Source organism: Sphaeramia orbicularis, chromosome 7 (genome assembly GCF_902148855.1).
Source record: "Sphaeramia orbicularis chromosome 7, fSphaOr1.1, whole genome shotgun sequence".
Classification (NCBI taxonomy): Eukaryota; Metazoa; Chordata; class Actinopteri; order Kurtiformes; family Apogonidae; genus Sphaeramia; species Sphaeramia orbicularis.
The window spans coordinates 46,537,051-46,557,227 of record NC_043963.1 but is presented as its reverse complement, the minus strand read 5'-3'; the positions used below and the strand labels follow the sequence as shown (position 1 = coordinate 46,557,227).

Sequence of the window (20,177 nt, the reverse complement as noted above, 5' to 3'; positions counted from 1 at the left end):
TGAAACACACTGATTTAAAAGTTTCTACATTTGGCTTAAAGCTTAGATAGTTTTATGTTGCGTTAGAGCAAAAAAATGATCTTACAGCTCCAGAGCGGGTAAGAAATTTTTGAAGTCTATCAATATTGAACATTATATATACTGGACAATATCTATGATGATGTTCAATTCAGAGTGTGTACGCGTTTAAAAGATATTTAAATAAAATGGACATCACGAAGACGGACACTATGTTATCGCGATACTTCCTGTATCTCAGGACTTCCATCATGGCAGGCAGTAAGTTGGTGCTAGAAGGAAGAGTAAGTGTAAACGGCTTTGTTTTAGGACTTAGCGTTTTAGTAATTCCATTGATCAGAGTCTGGTTTGGACATCTCGACTGGGTCTTTGATTACCTCACGGAAACTCCCGGAAAAATTGCGATTTGCTTCCATATTGCAGTTATCAACGGCCTCTTGCTAATCGTGTACAGGGGACCACTGTACAAGGTAAGCACTAACGGTGGCTAGCCAACTTTCTGTCTGGCTTTGAGGTTTTCATCTCAATTTAGACTAAACATATATACAGCAGTTTTATTCCGAAGTAAATTACTTAATTTAGCACATATATTTTAAGGTTGCGGAACATGACACGACTCCTTTAAACACTTTTAACTTAAGTGTTCCACTGCTAATGATGGGTAAGTCGCCTAGCTAGCTACTGTAAGAGCTCTGTGTTTAGTTAGCTAAGCTCATTAGCTAAGGAGGAACCAGGCAGCTCGTATTAATGTGCCTTAAATAGAAACGTAAGCCCAGTAAAGCTGCTGTGGCCTACTTCCTACATGATATTTCTTGTAACCCAGATAAGATTTTTTTTATTCTGTAAAAGAGAAAATGATAAAAACTCAGCTATTTGTTAGTTCATTGTGGTGTTTTGCTGCATGCAGTATATTAAACATCCATGGCGAGTTCTGTTTATGTCACTGACAGGATGCTTACTGATCTAAAGATAACCTTAAGTTAAGAGGGCAGTGAGGGGATAGCAACATAATTAACAGAAGAAACACAGGGTGCAACTTGACCAACTCCCATGCTAAAGATATACACTCCATGACAACTCTCAGTGGTCCTCCAAGTCCACATATTATGATATTATCTGATAATAATGTGATTTATTCTTTTGTAAATCCATGGGTAAAGTCTGATTCTACTCCATTTATTTTTTTAGGAATGAATTATTGAGATTGATTTGTGTCTCTTAAGCTTTTTAGTTGTTTAATTTTTAATGCTTTAAGTTGAAATCTCTACTGCTCCTCCAAAGGTACAGGATAAAAACGTTATCTTTAACCTTAAATGGGGAAAAAAAAAAAAAAAAAAGATTTTCAACAACTAATATCTCCAAAGCTGTTCACTTTCTTGCCAATACATTTATTTGAATATGGTTGGCACTTTTTCATGATGTGGTACGACATTTGTAATATATAAGAAGAAATTGGAAATGGCCCAAATGCATTGAGTTTCTGCCAAGTGATCAGATTAGTTGATGTTTGTGGGTGTAACAACTAGGGATGTAATGATATGAAAATTTCATATCACGGTTATTGTGACCAAAATTATCACCGTTATCATTATTATCGTGATATTGTTCAAATTGTGCTCGAAATGTTCAAAAAGTACTTATACACACACAGAAATAATTTAACCAAGTTGTATTTTAATAAATAAATAAATAATAGCCACAATGTACTTTATGTTGCAGAAACATTAAAATATTAACATGTAAACAATCAAACATACAAATGTGCATTAAAGATGTCACTTTATGGACACTGTTTGACCGTTTTCCATATCAAGTTTGAGTTGTTTTAGTTTATTTTTCACAGATAGATAGATAGATAGATAGATAGATAGATAGATAGATAGATAGATAGATAGATAGCGTCTGGAGTGCTGCTGCTTCTCCAGGAAATGAGCAGTACCATAAGTTTTCAAAGTGCGGTAATCAAACACGGTTATCATGATAATTAGAATTTAAACGGTAATACTAACTGTCGGGAATTTTACTGCGGTTTATCGTTATACCGGTAATCGTTACATCCCTAGTAACAACCATAGTCACCATTCTTAATCAGTTCTTTAATATATCTAATGCTTGTTGTAATGTGGTTATTGTGAACATGCTATCAGTCTTATAAAAGAAAGGTATTTTTGATTCATGTTTCATCTTTACTTCATGTAAGCAAGAAAAAAAAGCATGAACTGACACAAGTGTGAAAATCCATATAAAATTGATCCCATTAAAGTCATGAATTAAAGTTATGGGAGGACAGGAGCTTGAAAACTATGAATGATTGGAACATATAGGACACATGTCTCTGCATGTGTGACCCAAGCTTCCCGTAAGTCTCATCACACCTACATGTGGATCTGCAGTTGTGTGTAAGCCTGTCATCTTAGTTCATGTGGATGTTTGATCCAGGTTTATTTGGCTTTTCCTGATTTCTATTCCAGGTTGCTGTGAGAGCCTGCTTTCTTGGAGTTACTTTTGGCTGTGGTTTGATCATAAGCTTGTCTCAGACCACCTGGACACATTTTGGATGGTATGTAGATGCAATCAGCATACACAAGCTTAGATAGCAGCTCATAGCAACATCAGTATATCAGAATGGGGCTTAGGCCCAGCAGTTGTAGTCAGGAGGTTGAGTCACATTTATTCAATTTCTAAATAGCCTAATCCTAGAGGGTTGTGGGGTGCTGGACCCTATCTCAACTACCACTGGCAAAGATTGAGTACACCCTGGACATGTTGGCAGTTAATCACAGGACAGGTCGTGTCACAAAAAAACAACAATTATTGTTTTCATTGTATTTATATATTCCCAAAATGGAGTTTCCAGATATCCTGAATGTCATAACTAGGACAGATTTGGTTGGATTTCTTATCCTTTGATAACCAACATAGGGGACTCCTAGTGGAAGAACCTAATTGATTTCAGCTTCTCGATGAGTATTATAAGTCATCTAAATGAGAGTGCTTAGTTGAAAATCAGTTTTTTGAACAGAAATCGAGCAATAATAGGCTGATTGAGATAAAATTTGGTTCATATTGATCATCTTACAAATGTCCATTTTCTTGCTACCATCCAGAGTTCATATGGTGTCATTTTCATTCACTAGGTGGAGTTTTGCTGGTTCTCTGACCATTATCCTTCCGCTATCAGGTCGATGTAGCTCAAACTGAGTTCATATCGATTGTCTAACAGTTACCTTTCCTCATGCCACTACCTTGAGGTACATGATGTCATATTTTGACACCAGGTGGTGTGTTTTTTTCAAATAGTTGGGGGAGCTTCTGTTGAAAAATCAGGTTTTTTGGACATTATTAATGAAATAGTCAAGCTCAAACTTAGTTCATGTTGATCTTCTAACAAATATCTAATATCTTTTCCGACATTATTCAGCGAATAATTTTCTGACATTATTCAGGCTGGATATCCTTCGTGTGAACGTGATAACTATCCCCCTTAATCAGTAACATGGGTGACCCCTAGGGGAAGAAACCTATTGATTATGGGTGTTCCATGAATATTATCACTTATCCAAATGGGGGCACTTCTGTTGTCCATTATTAATGGATATAGTCAGCCAGTCAAGCTCAAATTTAGTTCATGTCAATCAATCCAATCCAAAATTAAGTTGGTATCTTTTGTACATTGTGTCGTTTATTTGCTTTATTATATAGCTGAGATTGGGGGGATTTCAGGGATTTACCTTTGCTATTGGCCCCCGACAGCGTAAGCCTCATTTTATATTATGGTAGTTTATTATGGTACACATTTTTCTTCCTTCTATAGGGTATATTTTTTGTACATTGTCATCAGTCAATCAAATTTTATTTATATAGCACCACATCATAACAAAAGTTATCTCATGACACTTTACAGACTCTTAAGTCAATTTACAGAAACCCAACAGAATCCTCCAGGAGCAAACACTTGCTGACAGCGACTAGGATAAACGTCCATTGAAGAGGCATACCTGAGGCAGACCCTGACTTCTGGAAGATGGTCATCTGCCTTGACCAGTTGGTGTTAAAGAGAGAGGGCTAAAGGGAGAGGAGGGGAGGGGGTAGAGGGGGGGGATGCGGGAGACATATGAATGCACAGCGAACTGAACAATAAGTGTTAAAAACTAGAACTGCTGGTGCTAGTGTAACTAGTACAAATACCCATAACTGTTTATACTACTACTTCAAATACAAGTACTAACAGTGCATTTAACTACTACTGCAGCTGTTAGTACCAATAATAGAAATGTCATCTGAATGTATCAATGTTTTCATCTTGTTGATAATAACTCAGATGAAAAATTATTCATAAGAGATGAACAAGACACAAATTTTGTGAAACATAAAACAAGACTAATTTGGTAATAAGGTGAAAATATTGTAAAAGACACAAAAACTGTTAGAGACAAATGGTGAGAAAGATACAATAGGCCAAGCAGCATAATGAAAATGGCATGAAAAATGAAAACGGCGTTCACAGTTAGAATCAAAATTCATTGTACTAAGACATTAGTAGGATAATCTTAGTCCCAAAAAGAACACAGAATAACATTTGTTAAATCAATGTACTTAACATGACAGTGCAATGCAGTTCACTTTGGACACAAATAGCTGCTAGAAATGTTCTTCAGAGGCGGACTTTCAAAGTACATTTCAAAGCCTGTGCTTGTTTTTACTTTTACTCCAGTAAAATTGAACTAATACCCCTACTTTTACCAGTGTCTGCCTTCTCATTTTTTGGACTTTTGTATGTAATAATGGACTGTTGCAGCCTGAAAGTGTGTACTAATGGTTTCCTTCCACAGGTACATGTGCTCCCTGTCACTCTTCCACTACTCGGAGTATCTGGTGACAGCCATTATTAACCCTCGTAGCCTGTCTCTGGACTCGTTTCTCCTTAACCACAGTGTGGAGTACACCATAGCTGCCGTTTCCTCATGGGTGGAGTTCACTGTGGAGAAACTCACATTTCCAGGTTGGTGTTTATGTTTACTGTCATTACTATTCTCAGATTTTCCTTTGACCTGTTTATTTCAGTATTAAAAACAGAAAATCTATGTAGACAATGTGCCACTCAGCCAAATTTGAGTGATTTAAAAAAGATCAAAGGTATATAGAATTAGGCTTCAAAAGAGCTAAAAATGAGATGATATACTGACTAAATGACAAGAAATCTAAATCTATTGACATTTTCATCAACGAAGGCATGATTTAGAAAGAGCTTTAATCAGAACACATAGCAGTAAAGAAGGTACATGTGCACAATCGCTCAAATGTTCGTGCAGGATGTTAACTAGCATTCCGTCCAGCATTCACCATATCAAGTTGATTCATGAGGATAGAATGAATTTTAATGGTTTCCACTTTAACTAAACCTGTCACCCTAACCAGGCTTATATGGGTATTTTCCAAAACAAGCATTTTATTTTTTTTGTACATTTGGACCCAATCACAAATAAACATAAGATTCTGTCCCGCTGAAACCTGAACAGTGGTTGTTACTTGGAGTGACATCACATATCAGCAGTGTCCGGTCATTTTCAAGATAATGCCGATAGGTGTTTTTTTACAGCAGACAGGTACATTTAGTTAGCATTATTGTTCTCTGCATTATATCATTTTCACCTACTGTGCATATTTCAATGTGCCAACTCCAAATCTATGCCAGTAAAATAAGATAATCCATATTAGTACCACAATGGGGAAATTTGCAGTTAAGTTGGTCAGGATCTCTGTACCACAACAGGAGAATCAGGACCACAGGACCTTCTGTCTGTCAAACAGTGCGTACTGTTCCTCCTAGTAAAAGCAGGTGCAGAATAGGTGTAGCTGACAAAAGAAAAAATGGTTCTGTTCAGGAGCCTCAAAAATACCCAGCCTGTTGGCATAACTTGGCTACATTAGGTACTGTTCACATACATTTGTACTGGTTTGTATGGTTTGTCAACTACCCCAGGTAGCGTTAATTAGTGTGTTCATACATTACATGATCTTGACATTACTGTTCACCAACCACTGTTTGTATTCAATTTCATGAAGCAGCTGAAGTTACTTGTTGGTGTCCAACATTTTAGTCTGTGTGGACAGTTTATTATTAAATTAGCAGAGCGATGCCCTGGTTTGAATAGTGACCTGGCCAACTGGAGACTTTTGCATGTTCTGTGCATGCATGGGTTTACTCCAGGTACCCAGGCCTCCTCTCACTGTCCAAAGTCATGCACTTTAATAGGTTATTATTGATTGACACATCTGTTTACAAGAAAGGTAAGGTGGGTGACGTCACAGAAGGTTTTGTCCACTTTCTATCATGTTGTGTCTGTCCTGTCAGAGCTGAAGCAGCTGAACTGGTTGAGCTTCGTGGGTCTGGTCATGGTGCTGTGTGGCGAAGCCCTGCGTAAGGCAGCCATGTTGACAGCCGGCTCCAACTTCAACCACATCGTTCAGAACGAGAAGGCCCAGAGCCACGTGCTGGTCACCAGCGGGGTCTACGCCTACTTCAGACACCCGTCTTATGTGGGTTGGTTCTACTGGAGCATAGGAACACAGGTCTGTTCTCAGCAGCTCTTGGTCTTTTCTTAGTTTCTGTATGTATTTATTATGGTCATGTAAAATTCATAATTCTGCCACAAACACAGAGGGCAGTGGGCATTTATTTTGGGTCAGGGAAAACATGGGATGTGGATTTTTCAACCTCCTTAAGGCCTAACCCTGCTGTACCATTATGCTTTAGGTTTACTGATTATTGGAACAAGGAACCAGTGGAGCTTCAGACTCCAGGCACATCAGTCAGAGGCTCTGAAGCTCTGATCATTGATCACATGTTGTCTGACTAATGAGAGCTGTGTGTTGCAGGTCATGCTGTGTAACCCTGTGTGCATACTGGGCTACACGATAGCCAGCTGGCGTTTCTTCCGGGAACGGATTGAAGAGGAGGAGGTCTCCCTCATCCACTTCTTTGCTGAGGCCTATGTGGAGTACAAGAAGAAGGTTCCCACGGGGCTGCCCTTTATCACAGGCATCCGTGTCAACTAGTGTCAGAAGCTGGAAAGAACAGACTTCAAGCTCTACAGCAGGTCAAGCCTTATAAGTATGTGGCATTGCCATGGCGGCTGCTCTCCGAGGACAAACCCTGCAGCTGGATGAGCACTGAGCTCCAGGACCAAGACCATGGCCACCAGGACAGAGGCACGCAGCTGGGCTGCTTTGTTTTCTTTTTTTTAAACCAACATTTAAAATCCAGTTAGAAAGACAAAACAGCCTCTTCTGTATTCCATGTAGTCCAGTAACATTACCTCATTTGTTGTTCCTCTGTTTGCATGCGTTGTCCATGCTTGGTGTTTTCACTGTTGACCTGTTGTGTTTAAGTATGAGAATCCTTTGGGCCCAGTAAGAATTCAACAAAGACATATGGCTGTTGTGTTCTGCCAGTGGCAAATGTTGAGGTAAATTTTTCCAAGTTCACATTTTATGTGAACTGTGGTGAAAATCATCTTAAAATCTAGTATTTGGACCTTAGGGCTGGACAATACTGTATCTCCACATATATTTCCTGATATATGCTATATGTATCTACTTTAAGTTGCTAAATGCACTGTGTGTCATTTCTAGCACTAGGTATCTCTCAGTCAAAACAATGGCTAAAGGCATCAGTTGCAGCAGATCCACCGCTTCCGTTATTAACCAAACATACACTGTGTGATAGAACTTAGTGTTTCGCTAAAGGGTAACCCAATAAAATACCTTAAATGCTGATTCACATTATGTTTAGTGGCATATATTATATTTTATTCACATGATGTTTCATTCCAATGAAATGGACACAAGCAAGGTCAAACAATGTTAATTTAATAAAAGGGATATGAAACCCCCGACAAGTGACAAACTCAAACTGTTAAATTACACATTTTTTTGAAAAGATTTGCTCCAACTTCAGCAAAAGATAAAACCACGGAAACATCACACTTTGTTGTAAAGATAAAGACATACAAATGTTGCCTCTGATCTTAGTGGGTTAATGCTTAATGGCATACGATGCGTTTAAGCCAGACAGATGTCACAAAAACCCTTCACTTCAGGGTGTTTAATAGGTCTGTTCAATAACCCCATGAATATTATAATTGTTGGAGAGGTTTTAGGTGGAGAACATGCTGTTTGTCGATACTAATAACTTAAATCCAGATCAGATCACATTTTATGACCATTTCATGCAGAAAACTGGGAAATTTCAAAGGGTTCGCATACATTTTCTTGCCACTATGTCAGATCTGCAGTGAACTGGTGACACATCCAGGGTGTACCCCACCTCTGCCCGAGGGGAGCTGGGATTGGCTCCAGGTCCTGTGACCCTGTCGAAGGTTAAGCGGTTCAGAAAGTGAATGAATGGATATAATGCCCAGCCCTTGTATCTTTAGAGGGAGCCATTTTTAATGATTAGAGGAATCTGTGTGTCCTGTATGTGGTTGTGTGTTTGAACAGACTGTACAGGTGGAACGTAGCAGCTGTGTTTACACTGATGAACAGAATGCTTCACTCCACTTAATCCATTTCTACACCGTTGATCTGCTGTAGATCAGCTGTATGTTCCAAACATGCTATAGATCATCCAGAACAGTTAAACAGCTTCTACTTGACTTTATTGCCTTCTCAGAACTGTGAAGTATCATCAGTAGCATTATTTAGAAATGAGGATGTGCAGACAGTTTGGAACATACAGAACATACAGATCACTGGCAAATATTCCAAAGATTTTGAAGTATTCTTTTTTTAAGCATGTCCATCAGTCATCATTCAGTTCTTTTTCAAAACCGCTCAACACGTGTGTCTGTTTAAAGACAGAAATGTTTGGGTTTGAAGATGTTTGCGATTGGAACGTAAATAGCAGTTTTAAAAATAATTTATCATGAATTATTATAATAGAATAAGTTGAGAGTGTAAAGAATGTAAAGTTTTTATCAGGTTTTTGAGTCACTTTATTTTCAAATGGACGAACCTCCATTTACCAGTACTGTAAACACTGGCTGAATATGTATCGTCACTGAATTCATCATTTCTGTTATTGTAGAATCGATCTGTATAGGACTAGAAAAACCACATGACATGATATTCCTCTATGTGTTAATAAATACATGCGTTTCTATACATATGTGCATGAAGTCAATATAGCTCACTTTCATCTATATCAAAGTAGTTCTGTTTTTCTGTCTTCGCTTCATTGTCTCATTTTGTTTTTAAGTCAATTCCTGTGTTTTTTGATGCCATCGCCCTATTTTATCATTTGACATCAGTGCACAGCAATCACCAAAGAGAAACCCCATTGGACACCTATTCAATGAAGTTGTTCCTAAAGTTCAGCCTAATCCAGGGTGCTTGTGCAAGTCTTGAAAGTCTTAAAAAGTATGGAATTTTAAAACGCTGTTTTCCAGACCTTGAAAAGTCTGGAGTTTTTTGTGAAAGTCTTAATAAAGTATGGAAAAAAGTTTCTCTCATAGTCAAATTTTAGCGTATGTACAAAGGCACATAATCCCGTAAAATAAGAAACACATGAGGAAAACAAAATAAAATATTGATATGATTTCACTAACCAGTCGGACTGGAATGATTCTAGTAAAATTTGTTTGTGTGATATCCATGCTCTTTTGTGATTTTCATTAGTTTTCAAAACGTTTCTGTGAGTAAAACAATTTACTACAAATTATGCATTCACTCATACATTTATTAAAATTCACTTTTCTGCTACACACAACAGGTACAATCTCAACCAATAAAGTAGGCATGCAAGTATAAAAGTACACAAAGTAAAAGGAAATTGCAGTTTTGAAAAAAGCTGAAATTTTCATTTGGATATAGAGCAAGCACCCTGTAATAGTCAATCATCTACTGGGTAAAAAAGGCAGATTTTTCCATAAAAATAAATAGAAGCAGCAGTGAAATCCTGTAATGTGAGCTTTGACTTATTTGTCCAATGTAGTAGTCACTATGTCACATGACACCCCTCCCCCCCACCTCCCCTCCCCACACACAAACCTATGTTAAACTGTAGTTCAGTATTGGACAAATAAGACACAGCTCATTTTATTGATTATTTTTTGTATGAATATTTATATGTAAACAAGAACCATGCATTCTTTCAGATATGTCTGCTAGTCTGGAGTCAAAATCTATACAAGGAGTTCATTCAGTTACATGCAGTCATGGCTCAAAATGTTCTCCATGAGGTCACAAACAAGTCCAAGTTCATTTTTGTGCCAAATTATGAAAAAAAAAAAAATCCCAGAAATGAAACTTTATCTGAGTGTATTTTGACTTTACTGAAGTGCACTGTGATTCTGTATCATTTCCATCTGCATTAGTTAATAATTGTCTTGTTTTACTCTTGTCATTTTCGTGTACTGCTATAAAAAAAACCAAAGGCCAGATGTGTATGTACTGTAGGTTTAAGGGTTTGGGGAAAACAACTCTCACATTTCTTTTCTTTTCAAAGACTGACAAGAAATGAAAAATATTTTAAAAGTCTCCTGTGGATTTTCACCCCCTAGAAACATGTATTGTATGTAGATTCAAAGGGGTGTGTTACTGAGATGAGGAATCTGCAGAATATTTGAGGAACATTGACCCATTGGTCAGCTCATGGGCCAACCCCCCCCCCCCCAAACATATAAACCTTCCATTACTATAATGTCTGAAACCTTATTTTTATAAAGTGCTTTAAACTCAGTGATAAATACATCCTTGTATTTATTAAATAACTGGTGATTTATTTTTTTCTACTTTTGTTACTATCAGCAAATCATAACCGACAACAGCAACGAATTCATGTTCCAAACAGTTTTATTCATGTATTTTTAACCCAATGGAGTGAATTCATCTGTGTTGTAGAGCTCCACTTGTATCTAAGAATCATGGGGCTGCGATCTGTTGGAAAATCTGGATTTTGGAGATAATTGTGTAAGATTAAATACTAAAATATGGCTATTTCATCTTGTTTATGAAGAACGCAACTAATAAGCATGTACAGCACAGGCCAGTAATTTATTTACCAGTGCAGATGTCTCGGTGATGAGTTGCCCATGAGTTTTTTTGTTTGTTTGTTTGTTTTTTTTAACACAAGCTGACTGTGTTGAAGCCTTTAGAGCAGGGGTGTCAAACTCATTTTAGTTCAGGGGCCACATTCAGCCCAAACTGATCTCAAGTGGGCCGGACCAGTAAAACAGTAGCATAATAACCTGTAAATAATGACGACTCCAAATTTTCCTCTTTGTTTTAGTGCAATCAAAATTAAATTGTAAAAATATGTACATTTGCAAACTATCCAAACAAAAATGATGTGAACAACCTGAAAAAAACCCTGAAATTTCTTGAGAAAAATAAGTGCAATTTTAACAATATTACACCTCAACTTACCATTTATACATGCACATTACGGATTGGATCTACAAAGGCACAAAATATTTAATAACAGGAAGAATAATTAATAATTAAAATTTCACTTTCAAAATTTCAGGTTTTTTGCATTTTATTGTTAAAGGATAGTGTGTGAATGTTAATATTTTCATCATTTAATGTAAGTTTTTACACTAAAACAAAGAAAAATTTGGAGTTGTCCTTACTTATTTATAGATGTAATGTAATATTATGTTTTTCACATTAAACTAAGAACATTTGGAGTCGTTATTTATAGGTTGTTATGCTATTATTTTAGTTGAGATCACACTGGTCTGTATGTGGAACCTGAACAAAAACGACCACGACATCCTTGATTGTTAATATCTTATGTGTAATTTTTGCTGATTCATCCCGGGGGCCGGATTGAACCCTTTGGCGGGCCACATTTGGCCCCCGGGCCGCATGTTTGACACCGCTGCTTTAGAGTGTAAGAAATAAGCACAAGAATTTTGATGGAAAAACCAGCCTGAATACTATACCCAGGAATCAATGCACAGACTGTTAATGGACTTTTTTTAGAAATGGATTAACATTAAAAAAAAAGGAAAAAGAAAAAACTACCAGTTACCAGCACATATCTGACTCCAACTCAAAGATAATAGAAGTCCATATTGTATTTATTCGTTGTTTATTAGTAGTGGTATTGGGTCTTCTAAAGTTAAAGAAGGCTGTTAGCAGTGACACATCAGAGCTGAACTTAATGTTTAATGTTTAGTAGCTGAACATTTTATAATATTTTGACCTGTTTTCGCGACAGTTTCTTCATGTTTGATTTAAGTTACGTCATTTGCTTTGTCTTTATTCATCTATTTTTGAAGTTGTAATGATAACATATGCTGACTGAACGTGAGTGAAATGATGAAATTCTCAAATATTGATCTGATGCATGCAGTAAAACCTTTCATATGATACTCAGCCCTCATTCATTTTCATGCTATAATGTACATTTAATTAATCAGTGATTGCACTTACTCAGGAATAGTTTGGAACCCATGACAGTCAGTCAGCTAGGTTTGTTTCTGCTTTAATGTTGACAAATGGGCCAATCTCCTGAATGATGGATGTGTTTAATGCAGTGAATCAGTACCTGTGTGTTGTGGGGTGTGTGTGGAGTGCTTACAGTCTGAAATAACACACTTGTAGCATATATGTGAAATCCACTGTGGTGAGATAATGGAAACAAATGAAACCTAGAAGCATATGCTTTTGACTTCTTTTTTTTAAATGTATGGTACACCTGAGTCGTGTTGCACTTTGACTGTATAACATATTATGAATTGTAGGCCAACAGCATATGTAGTTTGTCCCTCTGACTTCCAGCTGTTGGCTGATTACTGTGCATTCATTCACAAAGATTTTCTGAACACTGGGGTGAAATAAAAATTGAGACATTTATTGTAAATAACTCGTCTTTTTCTTGCTTTGTCAAATTGAATGGTGTAGACCAGGGGTGTCAAACTCATTTTCTTTGAGGGGCCATATTCAGCCCAATTTGATCTCCAGCTTTACTGGTCTCCGGACAAGCAAAAAAATAAAATAAAATAAAATAAAATAAAATAAATAAAAATAATAATAAATAATGACAACTCCAAATTTTTTAGTGCAAAAAATAGCATTAAATGATGACACTGTTTCTATCCAAAACAAAAAAGATGTGAATAACTGGAAAAAACTGAAATTTCTGAAGAAAAATAAGTTCAATTTTAGCAATATTATGTCTCAACTTATGATTTCTACATGTGCATTAAAGATCAGATCTACCAAGGCACAAAATAGGCAGAATACTGTTAAAATTGCACTTATTTTTCTTTAGACATTCCAGGTTGTTCATATTTGTTCAGGTTATTGACATTTTTATTGTTAAAGAATATCAGAATTTAATGTTCTTTGCAATAAATCAAAGAGAAAAAAATGGTGTTGCCATGATTTATAGGCATAATATCATATTATTTTTCTCACATTAAACCAAGAAAATTTGGAGTCATTATTTCTAGGTTATTATTCAATTATTTTTGAGTTTGATGCCCTTGACTGTTAATATCTTCAGGCTAATTTTTGCATTTTGCACTTTGTAAATTCATCTCGCAGGCCAGATTGGAACCTTTGGCTGGCCGGTTTTGGCCCCCGGGTCGCATGTTTGACACCTGTGGTGTAGACAGTAGAGTGGATGCACTAATGAATCCTTTTGAACCAATACCCATAAATCAATGCTGTTTAGTAAGATAGAAACATTTTGTTAGATGTAATCCATTCAAAATACCAGGATGTCCTTCTACGTCATTATCTGAACCCGCTTTATCCTCACTAGGGTCACAGGGGTCACTGGAGCCTATCCCAGCTACTTATGGGCAAAGGCGGGGTACACCTGGACATTTTGTTAGTTCATGGTAGGGCTGACACATAGAGACAAACAATCACTCTCACATTCACACCAATTAACCAATCAGTGCATGGACGGTGGGAGCAAGCCAGAGTAGAAAGGGCCCACCCCCATTGATTGGTGGAATCGAACCCAGGACCTTCTTGCTGCGAGGCATGACTGCACCACCATGTCACCGTATGAATGCAACAATTTAATTTCATTTGATTAAATTTTTCTGAAGTACCAATGCAAGCATGTATTTCTGCTTCTTATGGCACAACAACTGACCTGCACCACTGTGGCACATGCACAGTTGTATCACATAATTTACATTTTTTTATGTCATAATTATGACTTTTTTTTCATAATTATAACTTTTTATCTCATAATTTTGACTCTTTATCTCATAATTATGACTTTTTATCTCACAATAATTACTTTTTTATCTCATAATTATGACATATCATGGGGTTATTTTTTTCGGTGGCAGAAACAGGCCATACATTTTGGATCCTGTGTGTAAACTGTCAGCTATGATAAAGGAGACCAAATGTAGTCATTTTGTTGTTGTTTCCGTAGCCTATGTTTTCTGTGAGGTACAGATACTTTTGCCTGAGGCAGGTGTCCATATCCATAAAGCATTCCAAATTTCCATACTTAACTCTTTGCAGAAATATTAGATGAGACACATTTCTTCTCACTCAGTGGACGCTGTAGATGTCAGATAAATGGATGAAAGCGATGAGTCGGCTGTTGATTATTACGGCCAAATGTGACGCATGCGCACACCTCGCTCTTCCTTTCTGCTAGCTTCTCCGCCATGGCGCCTATCGTAAGTGTGATCGCGTGTTCGCAAATCGACTAAAAGTGTGCAATTTTCGACTTAAAATTCAGAGACGAATCGCAGGACGTGATTAATACGAGGGAAAATTCAGAATAGTATCAACATTGTTTTTGTCGGTGCTTTAATGTGAGAGTCGAGGTAAAATGGTAGCCGGAGTCTGTCTGTGGCCTGAGGCTAACCAGTGTTAGCTAAACAACAACGACGATAAATAGTGAAGAACACGTTGTTCACGCACACAGACTGTACATGTTATATGACAGGGTGAATTTAACTTGGTGGTTCCTGATGTATAATGACAGATGTGCAATAGCGGTCGTCGGTGACTGACGTGATAGAGTTTAGCAGCTCTATCATTAGCCGCACACAATGTCGGAACTTGTTTACGGTGCTATGGAACTAAATGGTGTTGTTTAAGATATATGTGTAAATAATAGGTCTGTACTGTCCACAGCATACTATTAACCGCATTTTTATATTTACCAAATCCACTGTCCACGGCTGACAGATGTTGACTGGACCAATAATTGTTGAAAATGTAACTGAGTGAAAGTATACTTCTAGATGATATACCAACTGATAAACACTGTTAAAAGTCAAGTACAACGTGCAGTTTTCTATAAGTGGATGGACATGACGTCCAGGTCCATATTACCACCTCAGGAGGATTCCCTCTGTGTTGTGTCAGCTGACTTGATTGTCTCCTGTCCCTCAGCAGAAGAAGCAGAACACCGGCAAAGGTGGAAAGAAGAAGAAGCAGGTGTTGAAGTTCACTCTGGACTGCACCCATCCTGTTGAAGATGGAATCATGGATGCTGCCAACTTTGTAAGTTCACCAGCTACCAAATGTTTGTAGTTTATGTGTCAGACCAAACCTGTTTGTTTACACATTGTAGCTCACTCACCACCATTAACACTGGTGGAAGTGATTCCTGTTTATCAGACGCAACTCTGAGAACTATTAAAGTTGAAATTTGTTCTTCATCACATCACTGGGTCTGGGTTGGATCATATAAGTAGGGCAGTTGTTTAATCTTCCTTGGCAGAGGTGTGGGTGAAGTCCTGCTCAGACCAAAAATTCACAATGAACCTTCACTTTCGAACAGCAGGGCTGCAACATCTCAGTATCTGCAAGGTAACGGTAGGGATGCAGTTTCCCCATGATCATTGGTTAAAATCAGTTTTTCTTGGTCATCAGATCTGCTTTTTAGAGGAATTGCACAGATCAAGTCCCTGGATAAATAATAGCTTCATACAGCCTTTCCTGCATTCATTATAAATTGGCCAAGTATTAATGTAATTGCTGTATTGCAGAACAAACTAGATTATGGATAAAACCTGTAAAATACCACCTACTGAGTAATTGGTATAAATGGACTGAAATAAACTCAACAGCCTAGCAACCTGTGATGCTTCAAACCGAGGTGTTTAGTGTAATGCACTCTGTAAAATAATGTTATTAGACTGACAAACGCACTGTTTAAAATGAATGTTGTCTGGCTAGGGAAATTTTGAACTTGGTGTTAATTTCATTTTCATTGACACAATATGTATGACCCCTTGAAAAGCAGATACGCCATCTACGCCAGAGTACAAAAACAATTTGTAATATTGAGATTGCCTAGCAATACCTACACAATATAACACTACCATCTAAAAGCAGCCAGTGGACACATGGCAAACTGAGGTGACACCATCAGCTGGATAAACCTTTATCTGCAGTGTTATAGAATGATTTCATGCCATCATTGCTAATCTTTTATAGTATCTGAACTTAACATGCAGAACATGTCTATTCCATCATGCTTTTATCTAAACATTTATAGTGTTTGCCTGTCTACTGACTTGTTGTTTGAGCAATACAAAATGAGAAGAGTACATAACTGACAGGGAGTTGTGCTGTGTGTGTGATGTTTGAACAATTGCGTCTTGTCTCTTCCAGGAGCAGTTCCTTCAGGAGCGCATCAAGGTAAATGGGAAGGCCGGTAATCTGGGAGGAGGAGTGGTGTCCATTGAGAGGAGCAAGAGCAAGATCACAGTGTCCTCTGAAGTGCCCTTCTCTAAGAGGTAACAGCACACACGTCCTCATGCATCTTCTGTTGTGTTTTACTTTTATACAACTATACAGGGTTCCCATGGGGCCTTAAAAAGTCCTAAAAGTCTTGAATTTACAAATCTGCATTTTAATACCTTAAAAAAGCCTTTAAAAGGTATTCAATTTGATATTGTAGGTCTTAAGTTATGTTGCTATAAACTTGTTGGCTGTATTATGTTTAAATGTATCTGTTAAATGTCCAAACTGCAAAGCAAGTAACCTTATGCTGTGTTTCCACTATGTGGAACAGGCTTGACTTCACTCTGGTACCAGGTCCTATTCCTGGAGTCTGTTTCCATTACAGGATACTACCGACTTTAGAGTACCTGGACGTCATAGTGTTGCGGTGTGTTACTTCCGTGTCATGTGCTCAGAGAGTTTGTGATAAACTTGCTTGTTGTGTGTTGTCTCATCAAGCTCAAACTGAACTTTGACATCTGAACCTCTTCAACAAACCATGGTGTAGTTTTACAGGCTGTCATCATGTGGATTAACCGACTGCTATATTTACTGTCAACTTCCGCATCTGTTTTTTTGTAAAACAGCAGGTCACAGAGACAACTCTCTGACTAATCAGTGGTCTGCAGTGTTTACATACCACATTTTAGTATCTGGTCTCCAGTCTTGGAACCTCGGCAGAGGTGATACCAAAAAACTAGTACCGGGTACCAGATTCCAGGTCCTTTTTTGTAATGGAAATGCAAAAAGGTCGAGTCGATTCGAGTCGAGCCGATACCACGTAGTGGAAACACAGCATTAGTCTACTCAGTTCCAACCCAACAATTTATTTTGAAATAAGATCCAATTATTGCTAACTTTTCAGCCCGCGGTGAGAAATGACTCGGAATGGTGGGAATCAAGGCGTTGGAGTAAATAACTACATTTTCCAAAATTTTAGGAGTCAAATTTTTTGCCAGTATGGCTGTGAAATAGACATTAAATTCAGTTCTAAGTAGCCTTAAGAAGGTCTTAAAAAGTCTTAAATTTAACTTGTAGAACCCTGTAAATATTAATTTCAACTTAGGTAAGGGCAGTTCAGTCAGTATTTTCCAGATAGGAGCTGGGAAGTGCTCGACAGTTACTGGAGTGTTTCATGAGGCAGATCATCCACTACGTCTCATAACATTGATGTTCTAAAATATAAAAAAAAAATACTGTTCTTGTATTTTTCTTTAATTTTTGGTTTTTCCCCTGTAAGTCGCTTTGAAAAAAAGCATCTGCCAAATGCGTAAATGTAAATATATTTAGCATGGCATGGAATTGTCTGCTGGTGCTGTAAGCAAATGGCAGTGTTTTTCTGAGAATGGAAGTTGAGAAACATGCTACCAAGACAGTTTTACAGTGAATCCAGCTTAGACTGATAATGTTATAGGTGAGGACATGGAGCAGAACCATTACACTGAGAGGTACCGCATCAGACACTGGGCAGTAACTAGCTTCAATGTGTGTGGTGGTGAAAGAGTTAAACAAAATGTGACTTGTTCCTTTAGACATTCATGTTCTGCCGTACCTCAGTTCTACTTTCTCACTGAACAAAAAACCCACTGGGAACCTACAGAAACAATTGCACACTACTATTGGATTAATGCAAAGTAATTAAGGCATGTAGCTTTGATATGAAACACATCTTCTCCCTTTAAAAGCTGAGTGACAGCCAGACATCTTATTAGTTGAGACTGATGGTTATTACAATAAATGTCAAATCAGTGTTTGTTCCAGTTTAACATCCTGAGTTAAAGTTGAAAAAAGGTTACACACATTTGTTTGTAATAATTTGTGAAAACCAAATGTGCAAAAAGACAAAGTGTAAAAGATGACAAGTAACAAGTCTGAAACTAGTGATTTATTGCTTATGTTTTTTCCATTTTATTTATCTTAAAGGAGTGATATTTTGCTGTTTTAAATGGAATTATACATTTAAAACATTTCCCTGTGGTCTACATAAACTGTAAATGCTCTGCTTGGGTCTGAATTCTTCATTAATTCAACTCCACAGGTCCATCTTCAACCCTATTTCTGAGTAATGACACCAGAAAGGTCGTTTTGAGCGCTGGCCCTTTAAATACAAAAGAGCCACTTCAAGCCCCGCCCCCTCCAGGTTGTGGGTTGTGCTGCTCTGTCCCGTTCAACCAACAACTGAATATTTTAGGTAATCGGCTCGAAGTTTGGACATAGTTTTAGTATGGACTACAAATGCTGCTGCTGACAAAGAATTATGTCGTACTCTGAGAAATGTTTGTTGGAAGTCTTGACCTTATATGTGCAAATGTCGTGATGAAACTAGTTCTAAAACGTAACAAATTAAGCAGGAATTAAAACAGGTTGTAGAAATCCACTTGATTTTCACCAAAATTAATATAAAGATAACTTTGCAGCACATGGAGGGTTCAAATTCAAACTTTATGAACTATTAGGGTCTAAATACACAAATAAATGAACCAAAGACTAATAAAAGTGGGTTTAGCAAAATATGACCCCTTTAAAGTAAGAGGAACTTCAGTTGTTATTCAACAAGATAAAAACATATTCTGTAAATTATTTAGTTGGCAATGTTGGCAACAAAAGCCTGAAAGGCAAAACTGTGTATGGTGATTATGAAAGCTGTAGAAACAGATCATATTGTCACCCACTTAAGCACTACAGGCTCCAAGTAGCAGCCCCATAAGCCACGTCCTTCAAAAGGCTCTAATATGCACATGAAGCTGCTTTCAGGACTCAGATGTGGAGCTGAGGTCAAATGAAGACACACGATGTGACAGGTGTGTGGAACATCTCACACTGACCACTGTGCTTCGGTTTCTGCTGCAGATACCTGAAGTATCTGACCAAGAAGTACCTGAAGAAGAACAATCTTCGTGACTGGCTGCGTGTTGTGGCCAACACCAAGGAGAGCTACGAGCTCCGCTACTTCCAGATTAACCAGGATGAAGAGGAGGAAGAAGATGAAGATTAAATGTTTTTTTTTTTACTTTAAAATAAATGGTCTTTACAGTACCACATTTTGCAGTTGTTGTCTTTGTTGTAGGTAGGTTTGTTTCCATAAAAAAATACAGTATTTCATCCACTTTGTGAAGTTTTGAAATTATTTATGGAACCTGCAAAATAATAAAAAAAAAAATCCTCAATTTAGCTCGGAGTTAAAGCACATAATGGGAAATAGAATCAGAATAGAAATAGAATGGCTGACTGACAGATCCCCCAGTGTCCTCTCAGATATTTCCTTAAACAGGTTTCCACGGTTACCTTGAAAGGTCATCAAATTTTAAAATGTAACTTTCCAAGCTTTGAAGAGTGATACGATTAAGGAAAAATGTCAAAAGTTGCAGAAAATGTATGGAATTTCATTTTTCAGAATGCGAACTTTTTTCCTGTTGCTGAAATCTGCAATTTTG

At 37.4% G+C, this 20,177-nt stretch overlaps 2 protein-coding genes across 3 annotated transcripts; both read left to right on the top strand.

The window, feature by feature from the left end:
• Nucleotides 1–242: 242 nt before the first annotated feature.
• Nucleotides 243–9,223, top strand: icmt (isoprenylcysteine carboxyl methyltransferase). Its single transcript, XM_030138044.1, has 5 exons — nt 243–488; nt 2,490–2,578; nt 4,851–5,020; nt 6,374–6,591; nt 6,898–9,223. The coding sequence occupies exons 1-5, from the start codon at nt 270–272 to the stop codon at nt 7,075–7,077; spliced, it is 876 nt and encodes a 291-aa protein (XP_029993904.1). The 5' UTR covers nt 243–269; the 3' UTR covers nt 7,078–9,223.
• Nucleotides 9,224–14,584: 5,361 nt separating this feature from the next.
• Nucleotides 14,585–19,784, top strand: LOC115422715 (60S ribosomal protein L22). Of its 2 annotated transcripts, none has more exons than XM_030139205.1 (4): nt 14,585–14,681; nt 15,406–15,516; nt 16,633–16,757; nt 19,594–19,784. In XM_030139205.1, the coding sequence occupies exons 1-4, from the start codon at nt 14,670–14,672 to the stop codon at nt 19,736–19,738; spliced, it is 393 nt and encodes a 130-aa protein (XP_029995065.1). In that variant the 5' UTR covers nt 14,585–14,669; the 3' UTR covers nt 19,739–19,784. The 2 variants fall into 2 exon arrangements, with proteins under 2 accessions (XP_029995065.1, XP_029995066.1); XM_030139206.1 differs by having other exon boundaries at nt 14,625–14,681; nt 15,409–15,516.
• Nucleotides 19,785–20,177: the final 393 nt, after the last annotated feature.

Bases quoted from the DNA above. Each gene is read 5' to 3' on its own strand.
- icmt (XM_030138044.1), top strand. From the start codon at position 270: ATGGCAGGCAGTAAGTTGGTGCTAGAAGGAAGAGTAAGTGTAAACGGC. The intron at 2,579-4,850 runs GTATGTAGATGC...TTCCTTCCACAG, and splicing joins ACCTGGACACATTTTGGATG to GTACATGTGCTCCCTGTCAC. The intron at 6,592-6,897 runs GTCTGTTCTCAG...TGTGTGTTGCAG, and splicing joins ACTGGAGCATAGGAACACAG to GTCATGCTGTGTAACCCTGT.
- LOC115422715 (XM_030139205.1), top strand. The intron at 15,517-16,632 runs GTAAGTTCACCA...TGTCTCTTCCAG, and splicing joins TCATGGATGCTGCCAACTTT to GAGCAGTTCCTTCAGGAGCG. The intron at 16,758-19,593 runs GTAACAGCACAC...TTTCTGCTGCAG, and splicing joins GAAGTGCCCTTCTCTAAGAG to ATACCTGAAGTATCTGACCA.